The following is an 18,948-nucleotide window of genomic DNA, read 5'->3' as shown; positions in this document are numbered from 1 at the left end:
CAAGGCCCCGCCCCTCCATCTCCAAACGTGCTGCTCACACTATACAGACAACCTGCTTGCTGTGATTTATGGGTTAGCGCAGCGCGGGGCTCACAGACTGGAAAATTTCCAGTTTACACAAGAATTCCTTGAAAAATGAGCTTGGTTAATTTATTTCTTTCATTAACAAGTTTGAACTGTGAGATAATCTTTCTGAAACCCTCTATCCTCGCCATCACAAACACTGAGAAGCTTCCTGTTCTGCTTCCATAGGGCTCAAAATTGCACCTGAAGTAACTGTGGACAAATATGTGTGGTCAAAACTTATTTTTGAAACTTATTTAAAGAGGACATGGGTTTTTTCTCAGCTAAGGCATGGAGGTCCTCAGTCCTAATGTTAATGCTGCAGTTCCACTCATCTGAGTTAGCTCACTGCTCTATCCTCCCTGTGGAGTTGCTGCTCATTGGTTCAGTGGGAGGAGGGTGCAGGCTGTAAGATAAGCCTCCTCTTGTTCAGCCATGGTTCACTGGTTGCCTAAAATCCATAGACTATATCCAGTACTTTTCTGTGTTGTTTCCTCCTATTCAGTGTGAGGTGAGGAGTTGTGCACAGGTCCAGTCCTGATTCTTCTCTCTGCTGATGTCATCTGAGGACCACTGGTTTCAGTTGGGGTTGTTGCTTCATATGAGTTTGGGCCATTCCATCAAAATCATTAACAGCAGCATTGATTGTCTGTGGTATGCTATGACTACTACTACCACCATTATTATCATTGTTATTATTATTATTATTAATTTATTAATGTATTAATTTCTTTATTTTTGTAGTGTGTGTGTGTTTTGTTTGTTTGGGCTTTTTTTTTTCCTTTTTCATTTTTCCTCTGTTGTCCTGGTCACAGTTATGGTATGTTTCCATAATACTTCTACTCCATGCTGAATGGTTTGGAGTCATCTAGCTAATCCCTTCAGCATATTCTAAGATCTTGCTTAAGGTCTCCCTGATTTTCCTCTGTTCTGACATAAGAAAGATGTGGACCTGTTGGAGCAAGTCCAGACAAGGGCCATAAAGTTGATGAGAGGACTGGTGCCTATGAAGACAGGCTGAGAAATGTGGGCAGTTCAGCCTGGAGAAGAGCAGGTTATGCGAAGACCTCACAGCAACCTTCCAGTATCTGAAGGGGGCCTTCAAGGACACCAGAGAGTGATTGCTCATCAGGAACTGCAGTGATAGACTGTGGGTATAGACTGAAAGAGGGAAGGTTAGATATTAGGAAGAAATGTGAGGGCAATGAGACATTGGAAGAGGTTGCCCTAGGAGGCTGTGGATGCCTCAGTCACAGCAGTGTTCAAGGCCAGGTTGGATAAGGACTTGAGCAACCTGGTCTGGTGATGTCCCTGGCCATAGCAGGGAGTGGCGGGGACTAGATGATCTTTAGAGTCCGTACAAATCATTTAACATTCAGTGATTTTTTGACATCCAAGGGGGTAATAATGAATATTGCTCTAAATTATCTAACTAAAGTTGAATTATGAGGAGCCATTGTCACCACTAAAAGCAGCCTTGGGCTAAGGCTGGTTCCAAGGAGAAAACTGTGAAGGAACGCATGTTGTGACAGTTCTGTGTTCCCCTTTGCATGGCTTTTGTAGCTGCAGTGTACCTGGAGCTCTGGGCTTTGTGGTTTTTGGAACCCCAACCCTAGGTGGAACCATAAGGCTAGGCAGAGCTGTACCAGCAGCCTCGGGATAAGACTGGTCCAAAGGAGAAACCTGTGAAGGAAGCCATATTTTAGCAGCTCAGTGTTCCCCTTGGGATGCCTTTTGCAGCTACAGTGTGCCTGGAGCTCTGGGCGTTGTGGTTTAAAAACCCTAACCCTAACCCTAACCCTAACCCTAACCCTAACACTAGGCAGTATATCAGCCTAGTGCTAAGGCTGCTTCCAAGGAAAAAGCTGTGGAGAAAAGCACCTTGTATCAGTTGTGTGTTCACCTTGGGATGCCTTTTGCAGCTGCAGTGTGCCTGGAACCCTGGGCATTGTGGTTTCAAAACGCTAACACTAACCCCAACCCTAAAACGTAATTACTAATCCAAACCCTTAAACTTAATCCCTAACCCTAACCCCTAACCCTAACCCCAAACGCTAACATTAACCCTAACCCTAACCCTGACCTTGACCCTGACCATGACCCTGACACTGACCCTAACCCCAACCCTAACGATAACCACTAACCCCATCCCTAACCCTAAACCCTAACCCTAACCCTAACCCGAACCCCTAACCCTAACCCTAACCCTAACCCTAACCTGAAAACCCAACTCTAACCCTAACCCTAACCCTCAGCTTCAAGCGTAAACAATTTGTTATCTGCTACTGTGGAATGCAGCAGGTGCTTTCTCGTTTGGTCAATGTGAGATGTTTCTACTTGGCGACCAGTCGAGGAGGCAGCAGCTCTCGGACTCTTTAGGAGTCACAGAACTTTGTTATTCATTCCTTTTTATTCTTATCTTGCCTTCTGATAAATTTGCTCTCTATTCTTTGTAGTATAGTTATAGAATGGCCTTTGTAATGTAATATATATCAAAATATAATAAACCTACTTTCGAAAATGGAGTCAAAATCTCTCCTCCATTTTGCCAAGTCCTGACTGCCCAGAAGGGCCACGGTAATATATGGTGACCACAGATGTGGCAATACTAACCACTAACCCGAACCCTAACACCTAACCCTAACCATAACACTAACCCCTAACCTGAAAGCCCAACTCTAACCATAACCCCTAACCCTAACGCTAACCCTAACCACTAACCTGAAACCCTAACCCTAACCCTAACCCCTAGCCCTAAACCTTATCCCTAACCTGAAAGCCCAACTCAAACCCTACACCCTAGCCCACACCCTAACCCTAACCCTAACCCTAACCCTAACCCTAACCCTAACCCTAACCTTGACTTCAACCCCTAACCCCTAACCCTAACCCCCAACCTGAAACCCTAACCCTAAACCCTAACCGTAACCCTTACACTAACCCTAACCATAACCCTAACCCAAACCCTAACCCTTAGCCTTACCCCAAAACCTTACCCTAACCCTAACCCCTAACCCTAATCCTAACCCTTACCCTAACCCCAAATGCTAACCCTAACCCTAACGCCTGACATGAAACCCTAACCCTTACCCTAAGCTTAACCCTCCACCTAGACTTAACCCTAACCCAAAACCTTACCCTAACCCTAACCCCTAACCCTAACCCTAACCCTAACCCTAACCCCAAATGCTAACCCTAACCCTAACCCCTGACATGAAACCCTAACCCTTACCCTAAGCTTAACCCTCCACCTAGACCTAACCCTAACTCAAAACCTAACCCTTACCCTTACCCTAACCCTAACCCTAACTCTAAACCTAACCCTAACCCCTAACCTATAATCCTAACCCTAACCCTTACCCTAACCCTAACCCAACCCCTAACCCTAACCCCTACCCCCTACCCTAACCCAAACCCTAACCCTAACCCCTAACCCCTAACTCTAACACTAACCCCTAACCCTAACTCTAACCCTAACCCCTAACCCTAACTCTAACATTAACCCTAACCTGAAACCCTAATCCTAACCCTAACCCTAACCCTAATCCTAGGCGGGAAATTAAACTAGGGCTAAGGCTGGTTCCAAAGGAAAAGCTGTGGAGGAAGGCACCTTGTGGCAGTTTTGTGTTCCGCTTGGGATGTCTTTTGCAGCTGCAGTGTGCCTGGAGTTCTGGGCTTTGTGGTTTCAAAACCCTAACCCTAGGCATAACCCTAACCCTAGGCAGAGCTGTACATGTAGCCTTGACCCATGTGTCTCACGAGAGCTCTGTATGTAGATAAATATTAAAATCTCATTTGTAGTGAAATCGCCCTCTTTGCATCCTAACAATTTGGTATCTACTTTAGCCAAAGACTTTTCCCCTGAATCACTGCTTTGTGAACAATCTCGTAGAGTCTGCTGTCTTTTTATTGTGTAAAAAATAATATTTTGCTATTGGTACAAAGTTCTGCAGTACAGCAGGGAAAAATATGCTCATCTTGAAAATATGGTATTTTTAGATAGACTTTTAATGAGAATTCATTTTCTTTATAGATAATTTTAAAAAGCCCGCTTTGGAACAAAATAATGCTGATGCTCTGTAAACATTTTAAATCAATAGATTAAATCTATTTAATCAATAAAAATTGATTAAATTTTCCCTTAAATCAATAGAATTTACAAGTTTTTTGACTTATGAAATAGTATTCCCTGAATGTGTGGGCTTTATATTGACACTGAGCCTCCTGACAATGGGTCTGATTCCTGTGGGAGTCTTTTGTGATTCTTTGGTGAATATTTTTAGGAATCCAGCTACTCTTTAGTGTAGCCTGAGAACTTAGTGTGGATGATGGAGGTATGCAAATATTTGATTTCAGTGCCTTGTAGGGCAGGAAGAAAGCTTCCTTTTCTTCCTTGACAGGATTTACTATTTACTTTATTAAATACCTCAAAAGTACCAGCTGAGTAAAGTATCACAAACTCTTTTAACCTGCACATGCTTCCTTTGGAAGGGCAGGTTATATAGTGACCATTTTGTCCTTATAGTCTTCGATGCTTTGTGTTGAACAGAGAGACAGATCTTTGACATGGAAGTTTAGCTTAACTTTCTTCCTTACATTACTGTGCTAGACCATACGGTTTAGAGGAAAGCAAGTGAATTTTCTCTTGTTTTCAAGGGCTGGAGTTTTCCACTGAGCAGCTGGTGATATTGATTAAGAATAGTGGGGGTAGGGCAAAGTTTAGCACATATTGAAGCTGGGTTCTTGTCTGTCCTCTAGAGCCTGAAGTTAGTGGGGTAGCATGTGAAATCCCCTTGGTGAACAACACTGCCAGTTGTTCTCCCATCATTAGGAAGCTCATTGTGCCTAAATGAAGGAAAGTCCAATTTTTTTTTTTTTTTTTTTGGGGTGGGGGGGAGACATATAAATGCACATACTTCATTACAGGGGAAAAACTTAGAGAATAAGAATTCTCTAAGTCTTGCTGACAGTGCTTTAGTCTCAGTCTGAGGGTAAGCTCTAAGATAGGTCGGTAAAAAATTCTTTGATCATGTATTAAAGTGTGGAAGGTAGCATAGCTGAACTGAGGAGAAACCGTGGGATGGGTATTGCTTGATAAACTTGGGATGAAAGAGCCTTTTGCATTTTGGTTTCTTATCCTTCTCACTTAAAAGGAAATAAAAATGTGAATAACAATATAGTTTTTCTGCCTTCGATTCCTAGGACAGTCCCACTCCTTTAATGTAATTTGCAAATGAGAACAGATTCAAGTAAAACTAGTTGACAGTCTCTAAAAAGAATCAGAGAAAGAAAATGTGATTCAACTCTTCTGCCTGAGAAAAAGACATTTCTAGATTAAATTACATTAGAACAGTAGATAGCGGCTTTTTTTCTTTCATTGTAGAAATACCTTTATTTGATTTCCAAAAATACTGCCATGAAGAACTGAGCGTATTGCTAAGTAACTAATTTGGAAGATAGATGAAAACAAATAACTTGGATGTACCTACATTTTATTTTTTTGATTTTTCCTCTGTTAGTGAACCACAAGTTATTGGACTCAATACATTTATAAAAACGAAATGTCATCCTAGAACATGGTTCCACCCTGAGGCAGTTGTCTGCTTTATCTGCTTGCAAACATGATGCTGTGTTTTTAGCAGCTCTGTCACAGATACCTTGCAGAGGATCTTTGTATGGCCCATGCACAGTTCTCAGCCTTACACGGTCATAATTCAGAAAGGCAACAGGGTTTAAAAAATTATTCATATCTGAGTTTTACCCTTCTTAAATCTCTTTGCCTTGACATTTCTTTTTGCTTCATACTAATTTTCTCTTGTAAATGGCTGTTCTTGCTCCTACACATCCATTGAGGTCTAGCTGGCCTGGGGCTGCTAATTTGTACCTTTCTCATTCAACAAGTTCTTCAGGGACCTCACTGGTTCTGTCTGTATGGAAAAGGGCATTTTTCACTGCCACTATAATATGCCAAACCTGCTGTAGTTGAGCTTCTGGAGGAGTTCCATTGACATAATCAGTTCTGTAAACCTGCCTATAATAGATCCAAAGAGACAGGCATGTAAATAGAGATATGACTGCCAAAATCTGGTAATGCAAAAACCATAAGGATGCTCTGAGAGCATAATGTTTCTGTTACTAGTTGGCTACTTTTTGTGGAACAAATCTGCAATTGAAGAACACAGTTGAAGAACTTACTGGCAGTCTTCTACCTTATCTTTTCTGTTCCAGCTTCAGCTGTTTGTTCCCTGGATGCTAAGACAGCAGAGTCCATTTATAAATTCTGTGGCTCACAGTCCTTTGTCTGATATCTACTAAATCTTCTAGCTCTGAGCCCAGAGGCTTCTCATGAATTTTTTTTTCCCCTAGAGATTGAATAACTCCTTGGCTGATGCCCAGTTTGTAGCTACCTGGAAATCTCCTGGTTTGGGAGTTACTTGCCTTTTTTCCATATTTACACATCTTATTTCATATGTAATGTATATAAGGACACTGTCTTGGCTTTTACCAAGAGTCCTGCAGGCCAAGTTCTGGCCTAAAGGAAGATGCCTGAATGTGCCCTACCTGTGAACATTTATGTACACCATCATGACAGGTTTCACTTGTTGGGACAGTTACCCCTTCTCTCTGTTCCAGCTGACGCTCCTTTCCCTTCATCATCTCTGTCAGTATTGATATGCACCAAAATTGTCAAGACAGTAGTAGCTGTGATCCAAAGCACACGATTCTCTTAGTTCAAAGGAAAAGATGTCTGGGAAAATGCTGTGTTTTGATTTTCTTTTTCTTATTTACAAAGAAGCTACATAAAGGGCAAACAAACACGGGTTTTTTTGTACTGGTATGACTGGATAAATCCCAGTATGAGTCAAAGTTGTCTCTCACCTTCCTCCTGAAGCTCTCTCTCTTTGGTTCCGTGACTGCCTTCATCTGCTACTATAAACATGTCCACCAATATAGGTGGTTGCTGTTACGTTTCATTTCTCCTGGCAATCTAAGCAAGAAGTAACTCAGATTCCAAAGATTATCTTTTCGAGACCCTCATCTTGGATGGAACATCCGAGGCAAATGTAATGGCATGCAGGATTAGGCTTGGAGTTTGCAAGGAGCCTCAAGTACAACATAAAATGATCTGAAACTTTGTAAGAACCATTTTGAAAACTTAAAGATGAGAATCTTCACATTACTCCTACTTACTCATGGTAGCTGGGTTAGAGGGCATAATTTGGCTTGCTGGACATGGTTACCTTTCAGAAAGCAGGAGACACTGCGCTTTCCTGATCACGATTCAAAGAGTTGCTGTGAGGATGGCAGTACCCACGCATGAGGAAAGCAGCTGTGAACTCTGCCCATTTGTATCTCTGTGTGTATCCTCTGTGTGTGTGTGTGTCTCCATTTCCAGCACAGGAGTGAATCCAACAATATTTCACCCAAATGAGAAATGTTATTCTGCAGATTAAAGCCACGCAGTGCCTGGTTTTGTCTTTATTTATGCCTTTCTATTTCCTTCTCTGCTGACATGGGTGCACATGCCAGGAAGCACTGAAGGACATAATTGGCGTTGTGAAAAATTATTGGGAAGCCAGGACGTTCCCTTGCAGTGATCCCCCCCTTCTCTTTCCCATCTGTCACCATCTAATGTGACAAAGTTTTTATCGGGCATTGAGGCAGAGGAGATTAAAAGTAAATACTGCAATCAGGAAGCAGCTGGGGGGAAAATGTAACACATTTCACACTAAGCTGAACAGCTCATCAACTTAGCCTTGTATATCTACGGCAGATGAGAGAGAGGGAGGGAGGGCTGCAAGGGGATGGTGTGGTTCAACATGCTTCTCCACACTGGGAGTCTGAAGAGGATCCTGTAAAAACAGGACATGTGCTTTCTGGCACTTGCTTTGGGAAGGAAGAATCCTCAGGAGCCCTGTAGCTCTCCATTTGCTTTTGCAACAAGCTCCTGTAAAACACCATTTTCTCAGTCCTCAGTTAATGCATTTTTGGACTCCCTTCCTGCTTTAGTGATGATCTGGGTGCTGTCATGTCCTGTTCAGATAGGAGGGCTTTACCAGACATCTGTCTCTGGCTGTTGTGGGCAGCCAGATGCCTTGCCATCTCTGGGGAGCTACAGGATGAAAAGTTTGTTGGCTAACTGGGAGATACTACAGGGAGATACAATAATGTTTCAGGCTCATGAAACTGGACACTGGGCACTATTCTATTCTGTCCAAATGGATCTGCCTGCAAAGGCCAAGAAACTGAAAACTTTGTATTATATTGCTTTATTCTTATTTGTGTATATAAAACTTAAGGTTGTTGGGCACTACCAGTCATATTTTCTTCTTACAAAGCTTTTGGAAGTATTTATTTTCATTCCCAAAAATGTTGTCTACTTCATTTTTTGCTGTGATGATATCACATGAGCTCAGTGCTGTTGAACCTTAATAGCCTGGTGCATGTGGAGGACTGTGAGAACCTTCTTATCCCTAGGATAAACATGGCTTTGGAAAGTGTTGCAGGCTTCCCTAGTATCTCTGCCCCTGTGAATGTGTCACCTGCTGTGGAAGGTCAGGATCCTCCTACTTCAGGAGAATCTCAGTCTCCAGCATTTGTTTGGTCCTTGGCTTTACAGCTGAGTGCAAATAAAATCTAATCTCTGTCATTTTGGCTGTCATTTCTTGTAAGGCATTTTTTCTTCAATTTTGCTGGGAAATCCCTGTTTCTTTAATTAATTTTATGTAATATCCTTAATTTACAATTACTTTGTCATTTTCATGCCACTTGCTCTTCAGTGTTGATGAGATGTCCTGTCATTGTTAACAAGTTTTCTAAGGGTAAAAAACCCCCTAAAATCTTTACAGCTACTTGCTGAACAGTTAGATTGAACAGTGTCTCCTAACATGGAGGTCCTTTTGCTGTGCTTGGTAATCTTTCAGGATTCCTAAAACTATAGACAGCCTTGGCTCTGAGGTAAGTTATTGTAGCTTTTGTAGTTTGTTTATTTGTGGTTTTTTAGTGGTGGTCTTCAGTTTCTAAACACTCCTAGTGCAGCTGTGGTGGGGAGCCTCCTGTTTTGGCCTTAGATTACCTTTTGGTGCCCTGCTCTGGTGGTGTCACTCTGGGGCCATCCAGCTAGAAAAACTTGACCAGGTTGTAGAACGTACGCCAACAGTAAGTATTTTGTCCATACAATGACACTTTCATTATGGGCTAAGGAACCCTTTTATCTCTCTAGTGTGAAGGTAATGAGGTAAGGATGTCAAACTGAGAAGCTTGACACGATCTAACAACATGCACTTGCAGCCCAGAAAGCCAAACGTAGCCTGGGCTGCATCAAAGGCAGTGTGCCAGTCCTCTTCTACTCTGCTCTCCTGGGACCCCACTGGGAGTCCTGCATCCAGCTCTGTGGTTCTCTGCACAAGAAAGATGCAGACCACTTAGAGAGGGCCCAGAGGAGGGCCACAAAGAGGTTCAAAAGGAAGTAGCACCTCTTCTATGAAGATGGGATGGGAGAGTTGGGGTTGTTCAGTCTGGAGAAGAGATAGCTTTGGGGAGACCTTAGAGCAGCCTTCCAGTGCCTGAAGGCGGCTACAAGAAAGCTCAAGAGGGACTTTTTACAAGGGGATGTACTAATAGAACAAGGGAGAAGGGCTTTAAAGTGAAAGAGGGCAGGTTGAGATTGGATATTAGAAAGAAGATCTTTGCTGTGGTGGTGACACACTGAAATAGGTTGTCCAGTGAAATTGTGGATACCCTATCCCTGGAAGTGTTCATAGTCAGGTTGGATGGGGCTCTGAGCAAGCTGGTCTAGTGGAAGGTGTCCCTGCCCAGGGCAGGGAGTTGAAACTAGATGATCTTTTATACCCCTTCCAATCCAAACCATTCCATGATTTTATGATTTACAGTAAGGCAAAGGACCATTATTATACTTTCTTCAGTATCCCTGCATTATAAAAAGTAGATAACTTACTGAGATTTTTTTTTTTTTTTTTTTTACTGTAGCTCATATGAGACCAGTAACTGCTTGCTGGTGTTTGGCAGCTAAATTCTCATAGTGCTGTCTGTAACAAGCCCTCATTATGGACTACTGGTATGCTCTTCTATTGATGCAAATATATGCTTTATCTTAGGTCAGTGGGCCTTGATCTGGTCTTCTATGTCACTGTTTCTCCAAACATCTGAAGGACACTGTCATCTTACTGGCCACAACTGAAAGCTTGGCTCTTGTAGTCTTTCCTCTCATACTGGCATCAAAGCCAGAAGGAGAAAAAGGAGCCGCTGTCATGCAGAACATGAGATACAGAGAAAGTTAAATGAGGAGGGAGGAGCTAGGGGGAAAGTGCTGGATGGGCAGAGGGATGTGTGTGGGAAAGATAAGACTGGACCGTGAAACCCTCTAAGGATACAAGACTTCTGTACCTACACCCTCCTTAAAACCTCTTTTGAAGTCCAGAAGATTTTACATCTTTTGGTATTGTGTAAGGTATTGGACAAGCTGCTAGGGCTGACCAGAATAGAGATGGGACACGCATAACTTGGGGACTGACAGCAGCTGCATTGGCCTTTACCTATCAAGAAACTTCTGGATATATCCCCCCATGTTTTCCACCTACCCCAGGAATGCATGTTACGTGGGACCTTTCAGGCTGATGCTGTCAATTCTCTAGAAGGATTTTTTGCCCTGTCTTAACCTGTGCCATATTTCTTTTTAGCTGTGGCACTAATAAAGGATATGGCAAACAGTCCATAATGTAATAAGGGAGGGAAAGACTTTTTCTCTTTTTATTTTTGACTGTACTTATTCTTGCAATATGTCAGCTAATTCTGATAAGCCAAGAAAGAAAATATAATGGTCAACACCTGGAAGTTTTATGTAGTTCTAGCACTAGATTCACTAGATTAGTGCTAGAACTTTTGAACTATTTGAATGTACCTTTTACATTCAAATATCTGTGAGCTATTTCTTTTTGGGTTTCAAGAGAACAAATTTTGGTTAAAATCCATGAGGAGGTAGGTCTCTCACCCACATTGGATAATTTGGCATGACTTGGTCTTTGATCAGATTAGAACCAGCATTTGTACTGGAGCCATTTCAGAAGTGATACGGTGGAGAAAAGGTAGGTACTCAGCTTACACCATGGCAAGAGCCATGTCTGGTAAGAGCCACTGTTGGCCTCACACTTTCACAGGCACCATATTTATTAGAGAATAGTTTTTTTTTTTAATGCACCTCACTTAATTCTCTGACAAAGTCATGGAGGTAGAGATGGTGTTGCTCCTTTAAAGCTTTTAGACTGGGTGGAGAAAATATTTAAGTTGATTACCTATCATCTCAGTCATGAGTTTCCTGCTTCACTCTAGAAGTGCTAGAGTGCTAGAGTAGTATCCCTTTGGTTTGGAAATGTAAAGGCTAGATCCCAGATCTGGGATTCCCTTTTGGTGGGGAACAACAGCAGCTGATCAACACAGGTTCATACCTGGTGCTTTCCTTTCCCACTCCAAGTTAAACAGAGAAGAGGGGAACTGGATGATTTGCTTCAAAACTTTAGTGAAGAGCATCATATTGTGCTCAATATTTGCTCAAAATTCTTGACAGGAAGTTTGCCTGAGTATTCCTCATATTTAATTTTTTTTGCAACCCTTAAGAAGCACAAGCAACCTATATTGATGGCTACTGATGTTTCATTGCTAGTAGTTTTCTGTTTAATAGTATTTTTTTAAAACAGAGAGAACTAATTTTTTTTAGCAGCTACTGTCTGAAGGTGCAGTCATATGAGCAGGCAGACTTGGTCATGTCCTTTCCAAGGAATGCTTTACTGCGAGAAGCCTTATTAGAAGTAGTGCAGAAAGTAGTACTTTTCTAGGGTTAGGTGGATGCTGTCCTGCTAAAGATTCTGCCTTTTGGATAAGACATAGAACTGAAGTTCTGAACTCTTTAATATTTTTATAAGTATTCCCTGGCTCTCTGCTGGGTGTATTGCTTGTGCTTTGTTTGGGCAATACCAAGTACTGTGATGAAGTGCAAGTAACTCAATGGAATTTATACGAGCTTATGAAGCGGAGAATAAACCCCATAGTTTGCACAGTAAATCAATTTGTAAAGTGCTTTGGGATCTTTCTGGATGAAAGGCCTTATATAAATGTAAGCCATGACCATTCATCATTATTGAATATGAAATAGAGATATACACTCTATCAAGCTAGAAGCAATAGGCTTGGGCTCATGATTGCTCACAGGACCCAATCAGTCATCAGATCACGACATAATGCAGCTAGAATAAAAAAAGAAAACCCACAGCAAATCATTTCAAGTAATGCAATTAATGGGCATCCAGTATAAATAGTGATCTCAGGAAGACTGGGCTTTTCCTGAGCAGTAGAGTTGATGCCAGAATGTTAGCAAGGGAAGGAAAGATTCCTTGCCAGCAGTACACCATGTAAACCTACGGCTAGATAAGAAAAAGTATCTATGCTTTTCAGAATTGGCTTTCCATTTGGGAAATGAAACAGAAAATGGTTTTGTAAAGAAAGTGTTAGCTTTTGTTCTACAATGCGCCACAGGGATGTTAATTTTTTGCATCAAGTTGTAGTCCAGGCATCTAGTGTTGTCACCTAAACTTGGTCGTCAGATGTGGCTCTGGCAATGCAACATGCACACGCATGGCAGTGTATATAATCTGTTTCTACTGCTTATCCTTGAAGATATTGACTGCTGTTATGTGCCCTGTTTTATGGCAGTTAAGTCAAAACGTAGGCTGCTCCAGTCCTCTGCTTCAGGAGCCAAGCAAACTGAAGGCTTTCTTCACTTGTGCTGGAGTTCTTTCTGTCTGTATATTTGCCTTCTGAGGCAAGGCAGTACTTTGTATGAACTTCCTCTCCTCGTCTTTTTGGTTGTGGTGATGTGTCTGTCTCAGACTGCTGTGATGCCATGGATATAATATTGTACTCTCATTTGCTGTTTGTTTGTTCGTTACCTAAGAGAGATTGAGCTTTTATAAAATAGAAGGGAAGGAGGTGAAAACTGAAATAAGAAATATGAAGGATCCTATTTCATAAAATCCGCGATACCACTGATCAGCTTATGAAGAATGGGAAATTCCCATCAGCTCTTCTACTGCCATGACCACCAAGCTGCAGCCTCAGATTGTATATAGTCTATAGTGCCCTATATTGTTGCCTGCAGCTATCTTCATCTCTAGTACAGGCTTGCAGCTGACTTGTTCTGAAATCATTAGATGGAGCAGATACAGTGTCTTAGACTACCCTTCTGCACCAGGGGTGCTGCTAACACAATTCAATATCCCATCAGAACTATGACTGTAGGGAAGACAGAAGGAAAAGGCCTGCTTGTCCTCACTGCTCCATATTGTGGTGTCCTGTCTGGAGAGCTAAACTGTTTTCTGTTGCTTTCTTGACAAGGTAGGCCATCTTTCTTCTCCTTCTCTCTCTGTTCATTTAAACTCAGAGTGAGAAGATGAGGGGAATGCTGAAGTCCTGACCTTTCCTCCACCCTTCACTCCCCAGCCTTAGCTTCGAAGTACCTACTGTGAACCAGAGACCTTTCTTTTGCCCACAAGCTAGAAATTGTGGTGCAAGGATGTGTCCCTTTTGATTCCTTTGACTCTGCTAAAAAATATTTGGACCTTATTCCCTCTCTCCAGTGAGGGACAGCTGGTCAGGCTGTCTTGCTGCATCTGGTCCATGTGGCCTCAGAGAAGGCAAAAGTTGTGGTGTCTGACGCAACCATTTAAGGGTCAGATACTGCACTAGGAAAAAAGTAAAGTAGGAGGTGGGGGAATACAATTTGTAAATTATGCCTAAAAATGCCCTAAATGGTCAGTTGCAAACAAATTCAGCTGCCCTCATATCTGTTTTCTGTTCTGCACATGAGGTGTATTTTCTGACCTTGAATTACAAATGACATGTTGATTTTGTGGTGTTGCTAAGGCATATCAAAAAGTGTGTGTAGTTTTTGCAAGAAGTGTGGGTCAGAATTCATGTGGTTAGAGACCAGCTCTGCAGTAAAGGACCTGGGGAGGCAGGTACACAAGTTGAAGATCAATCAGCAGTGTGACTGAGGTAGTGAAAGCTGAGCACATACTAGGTGGCATTAATGGGATTTTATCCAGCAACTCAAGGAGTGATTATTCCCCTCTATTCAGCAATCACAGGACTGTACCTGTAGTCCTGTCTTCATTTTTGGGCTTCTTAGTGTAGGTAAGATGTTGACAAAGCAGAGCAAGACCAACAATGACAAAGGTGGTTAGAGGACTGGAGTACGTGATATAAAATGAAAGACTGGAAGACCTGAGTTTATTCAGCTAGGAAGAAAAAGCTAAAAGAGGTCTAATTGTAGTCTTCAACTGCCTAATGGATAGTTAAAGACAGAGAGAGTTCCAGAGAAAGAATGAGAGGCAATTAATACAGCCTACAACAGGGGAGTTATGATAGCTCCAAGGAAAAAGTTCTTTGTAATGGGAGTGGTTACAGAGAGGCTTTCTTCAGAAGAGACTCACAGTTCGGTCTGAGCAGTCTGATCTAAGTGAGCTGGGCCTGCTTTGAGCACGGGTTTGGATCAGAAGACCTCTAGGGTTCCTTTCCAATCCTAATTCTGTGATTATAAGTGTGATTTATAAGACAACTACACTAAATTATGCAGTGAGCTAAGTTGGAACATGGCGGAGCAGACTAAAACTAGTTCTTTGCTTTAGCCAGAGAAGTGGACAAAGAGCTGAATTATGTACATGAGTTTTGGTTTTTTAGCTTTCTCTTGAACTGAATCAGAAGAATATCCTGAAAAAAAGGCTCCCTGAAGTCAATACCTGCTTTATTTGATATTATACAATGGGTTTTTCTTGATGGATGCTTGCATGTGTAAGAGCTGCCCTCATGCACCTAGCTAATGATGAGTTTCAGTGGCATTAATTAGAACCAGAGGGGACAAGTGTGCCCCTGTGAGTTTATGTGTGCTTGATAACTACCTTAGAGAACTGAGTAGCGTAAATGAGGGGTCATAATCAGAGATTGAAATCCCAGCTCTGTAAAATGCCCTACTGAACAGAGAATGCTGTGAAAGTTAGGCTTGCAGTCAGACATTGTTTAATGTCTTCTTGATTGTTTTTGTGCTGCTTTATTCTGTCAGAGGGAGTATCAGAGTACCATAATCTTTCTTCAGTTCTGCTGACTGAGAGAGCTTTTGAAAACAGAAATCCTAAAGGAGTTCCTGTAGTTAGGGCTAAGTTTCAGGTAGTATGAGAAATGCATTTGTACTCTCTTTGTGAATGTGTTTCCAAATGTTTGCTTATTTTTACTCAAGTTTTGCTTTCCATTTTTAAAATAGTCAAGGTAGGACTTGGTCTTCTGCAAGCTGTGGCCACCAGTATATCCTGTGTCTTGGCAGATTTGAAGCAGGCAAAGGGAAAACTTTCCTGGGGAGCCCGTGCTGCAGTGAAAAACATTACCCATAGATATGATGGAAGTTCAATCCTTGGAAGTTTCCAAGGCTCAGCTAGACAAAGGCACAGCTGACAAGTTCTAGTGATGGTAGACATCTCACTTCACAACTGGACTAGATGTTCCCCAAAGCTTCCCTCCAAATGATTTGATGAGGTCACTGCATCCTCCTCTGATCCAGTCCTCTGAGGTGACTGATTCCTCCTCTCTCAAGACTCCTGTTCTCACAGGAGGAGCAGATATGTTCATAGGGTAGCCTGTTGTCTTATGTCAAACTATGCTGCAAGGACAGCTTGAGCTAAGACAGGTGGACTGTGCTGCACCTTGGGGCTGGCCTGGGTTTGCTGGGGAAGGTGTGATGTGAAGGCGTTTTAGGTGCTGTGTCTGTTTTCTTCTGGGCAACTGCTGGCTTGCTGCATTTCCACATCAGCTTGCCTCCATGTTCTCACTCTGTGTGTCAGAGTCATGGAGCCAGCAGGAGCCTTGGGAATTTCTAGAGGAATCAGTGTATGTTTCTTATAACCTTGCACAGCTCAACCCTTTCTTCCACTTCACTCTGGAGTTTTTGGCCTCAAGCTTAGAACCACCCTGCAAAGATCCAACTCTAGTGGGGAGCAATAACCCATTCTCTCCTGGACATCAGGAAGAATATGAAGGACCCATGGTTCATCCAGCCTAACAGACAATTGATGACACTTGCAGCACTGTCCAGCCCTGCTGCACTGAAGATACAATATTTAATGGGGAGACTAAGGCCTTGTGGAAACAACTAATTAAACTGGTAGATGACCTCTATGTCTGCTTAGCAAAATCAGTGTTGGTTCCACTACAACATTCTTGTCTGAGTGTGAGAGCAGCTCCTGGTGTTTTGGCTGGTGAAGGTAGAGAAGTGGTTTAAAATGTGGTTTTGGTTGAACTGGTAAACCCTTTTCATGTATACAAGTGTTTGTGTATTGTTTTCAAGACTTCACTGCTAGGTTTATATGGATTAAAAGGTTTCACAGTTCATTGCCTGGATTATCAAAAAGTAATTGTTAGGAAGAACTTCACAGCAGTGGTGTATTACTAAAGCTGCAAATAGACATGTTCTCCTGCTCTTCTTGGGTTTGATAGAAAAAGCCATATGGAGACTGGCTGACCTCACCTTGCTGGACCCAGCAGTGAATATGAGACCAGTTACTGTAGCACGGACCTATTCCATTGTTTTCCATTCTTACATTTCCACGTTGTTACATTACACAGCTGCTCCTCAGGTAGGATATGCCAACCCTTTCCAGGAGGAAGCATGATGGCTTTGTAGGGCCAAGCACTCACATGCAATAGCTGTGCACTTGCTGGCTGAGTGCTTAACCAGGTTTCACACTAGGATTTCTGGAGGAATATCCCAGACTTCTCTGTGTTGCACTAACTTGAAAATATCTTTTTAGAAATTAGTTTCCACTGCACCATGCAAGAACTTCCCAGACTCTCCTGAGGCTGTGTGCACAAGTGCTGTCTGTGTGCCTATGCACTGAGTCCAAGTGTGCTTTCCCTTCAGCCCATCCCTGCCCATTATTTTGCTGTGGGACAGCACATGTGCAAGTGCTCTTCTGCTTGTGACTGCATTGCTTATTGCAAGAACATTCAAAGGAAGGTGATGGAAACGTGACTGAGTGATTTAACTGAACAAGTGCTAACTTTCAGTGAGCACTGAAAGTTTGTCAGGCTTGAGGTCTTCCTCTTTTTAGAAAATGGATCAATTCAAGCATTGGTGAGCCATGGTAAAAAAACCCAAGCCCAAACTTGTGCAAATATTGACAGGATTATGTTTCAGGAAACACAGACGTTGAGATTTAGAGGTAGCAAAACAGTCAGCCCTCAAAATTATGCTGTGCATGGAGACTATGGGAATGTCAAATTCTGACATGAACAGGTGCTTCTTTAACATATTATGGCCACAGAATTTACTTCAGGTTGTTTGGGGTGATCCTGTTGTGCTATGTAACTATATGTGTGCTGGCATGGCAGACTGATGAAGAGATCAGTTTGTGCTGAAATACACGACGTGCTCACTAAAGCAGTAACCATAACTTCAAGTAATCAGTTCAAAATAGTCTGGAATAAATCACTCATTTTATGTACGCATTCCACCCTCACCCCTCAGCTGGAAATCTTCTTGTAACACATTTGAAGAGAAAAAGCATGACTTAGCACTTCGCACAGAATCCAAAGCTATTCTGTGGCACATCATAAAGTTGTCATCTGTTGTTAAGAAGTTATTGATCAGAACTCAGGACCTTTTCCATTTAAACCACAGGTTTGAAACATTGAAACAGAGATAAGTTTTATGCCCACTTTTTATCCCTTGGGCATGCCCTGATCAATCCTTAAATTGGAGTCACAGGACACATCACACCCTAGTGGACTGCGCGGCCTGTTCCAGGACTTTCTCTGACCCTGGGCTTTTGGAACCTTCTTCACTGTTATCTTCTGGCCTTTTTTCAGAAGCTCACATGAGTGATGGTAAGGCCTGTTCTTGGTGTGGTGTGAGCTTTCAGCCTCATTACCTGTAGAAGAGGTAGATATACCAGATCTGTTAACTTCTGCTCTGCCCCCGTGGGATCATATCTATTGCAGGTATGTCCAATTGAAAACTGTAATTACAGTGATACATAGGAGAGCCAAACATATTGCTGTATAGGTCTACATGGATATCTCAGAACATCCTATATTAACCCAATTTCCAGGGACCCTTTGCAATTGTGGAAGTTTTTTTAAAATTTGTGTTTCCATTATCAAATTCATCTGACTTGTAAACTGAATTTTCCTGTAGTGTTGTCACAAGAGGGCAGAATCGGGGTTTGTACATGCAGTAACATTTAGCACAACTGAACAAATTACTGTGTATCAGCTGAGCTGTGGTAACAGCTGTGTGCACAACTAGCCTGCAGCAGACATGGAGTAGTTCCACTTAACGCTGTCTTCTCCTAGGTTAAGTCAAATGACCTTGCATTTATCACATGCCAGAAGCATGCACATGCTCAATTATGAAGCTAGGATTATATGCCACAACTTAAGGCTCAGTAACTTAATCCTCTATTTGAGCCCTAAAGGCTGTTTGTGTACCTTGAATGGGTAGCTTCCCTATTCCCATAAAGCCAGACTGCGCTGGCAGTCAGAGTAACAGAGTCTGCTCTTTGGAATGCACTGAAGAATCTGCAGTTCATTTCCTCACAAAAAGCTGGTTTTGGAAACCTGGAACTGTGTGGGTAGCCCTGTCCCAAGCAAGGTTACCTTCACCTGCTTACTGGTAGTTTCCCAGCATGAACTACTTCCATACCCATGGCTGAGTTATTTCTACCATTGCAACAATCTCAGCTTAAGGGTGACTAAAGTTGTTGACTTCAGTCTGTTTGGCAACTACAATAACCACACAGATCACTTTGAATTAATTCATTGGCAAAT

General features: G+C 42.2%; 1 protein-coding gene across 1 annotated transcript in view; it reads left to right on the top strand.

Moving 5' to 3' along the window:
- LOC119701139 (cell death regulator Aven-like) overlaps positions 1–18,108 on the top strand; it is an 81,847-nt gene extending 63,739 nt beyond the window's left edge. Inside the window, exon 2 of the mRNA XM_038137278.1 lies at positions 17,989–18,108. Within this exon, the coding sequence (XP_037993206.1) occupies positions 17,989–18,056 (68 nt within the window). The 3' untranslated portion in view covers positions 18,057–18,108. The remainder of the gene's footprint in view (positions 1–17,988) is intronic.
- The last annotated feature ends 840 nt before the right edge of the window (positions 18,109–18,948 follow it).

Source organism: Motacilla alba, chromosome 5 (assembly GCF_015832195.1).
Source record: "Motacilla alba alba isolate MOTALB_02 chromosome 5, Motacilla_alba_V1.0_pri, whole genome shotgun sequence".
Lineage (NCBI taxonomy): Eukaryota > Metazoa > Chordata > Aves > Passeriformes > Motacillidae > Motacilla > Motacilla alba.
This window is presented reverse-complemented; position numbering and strand designations above follow the sequence as displayed.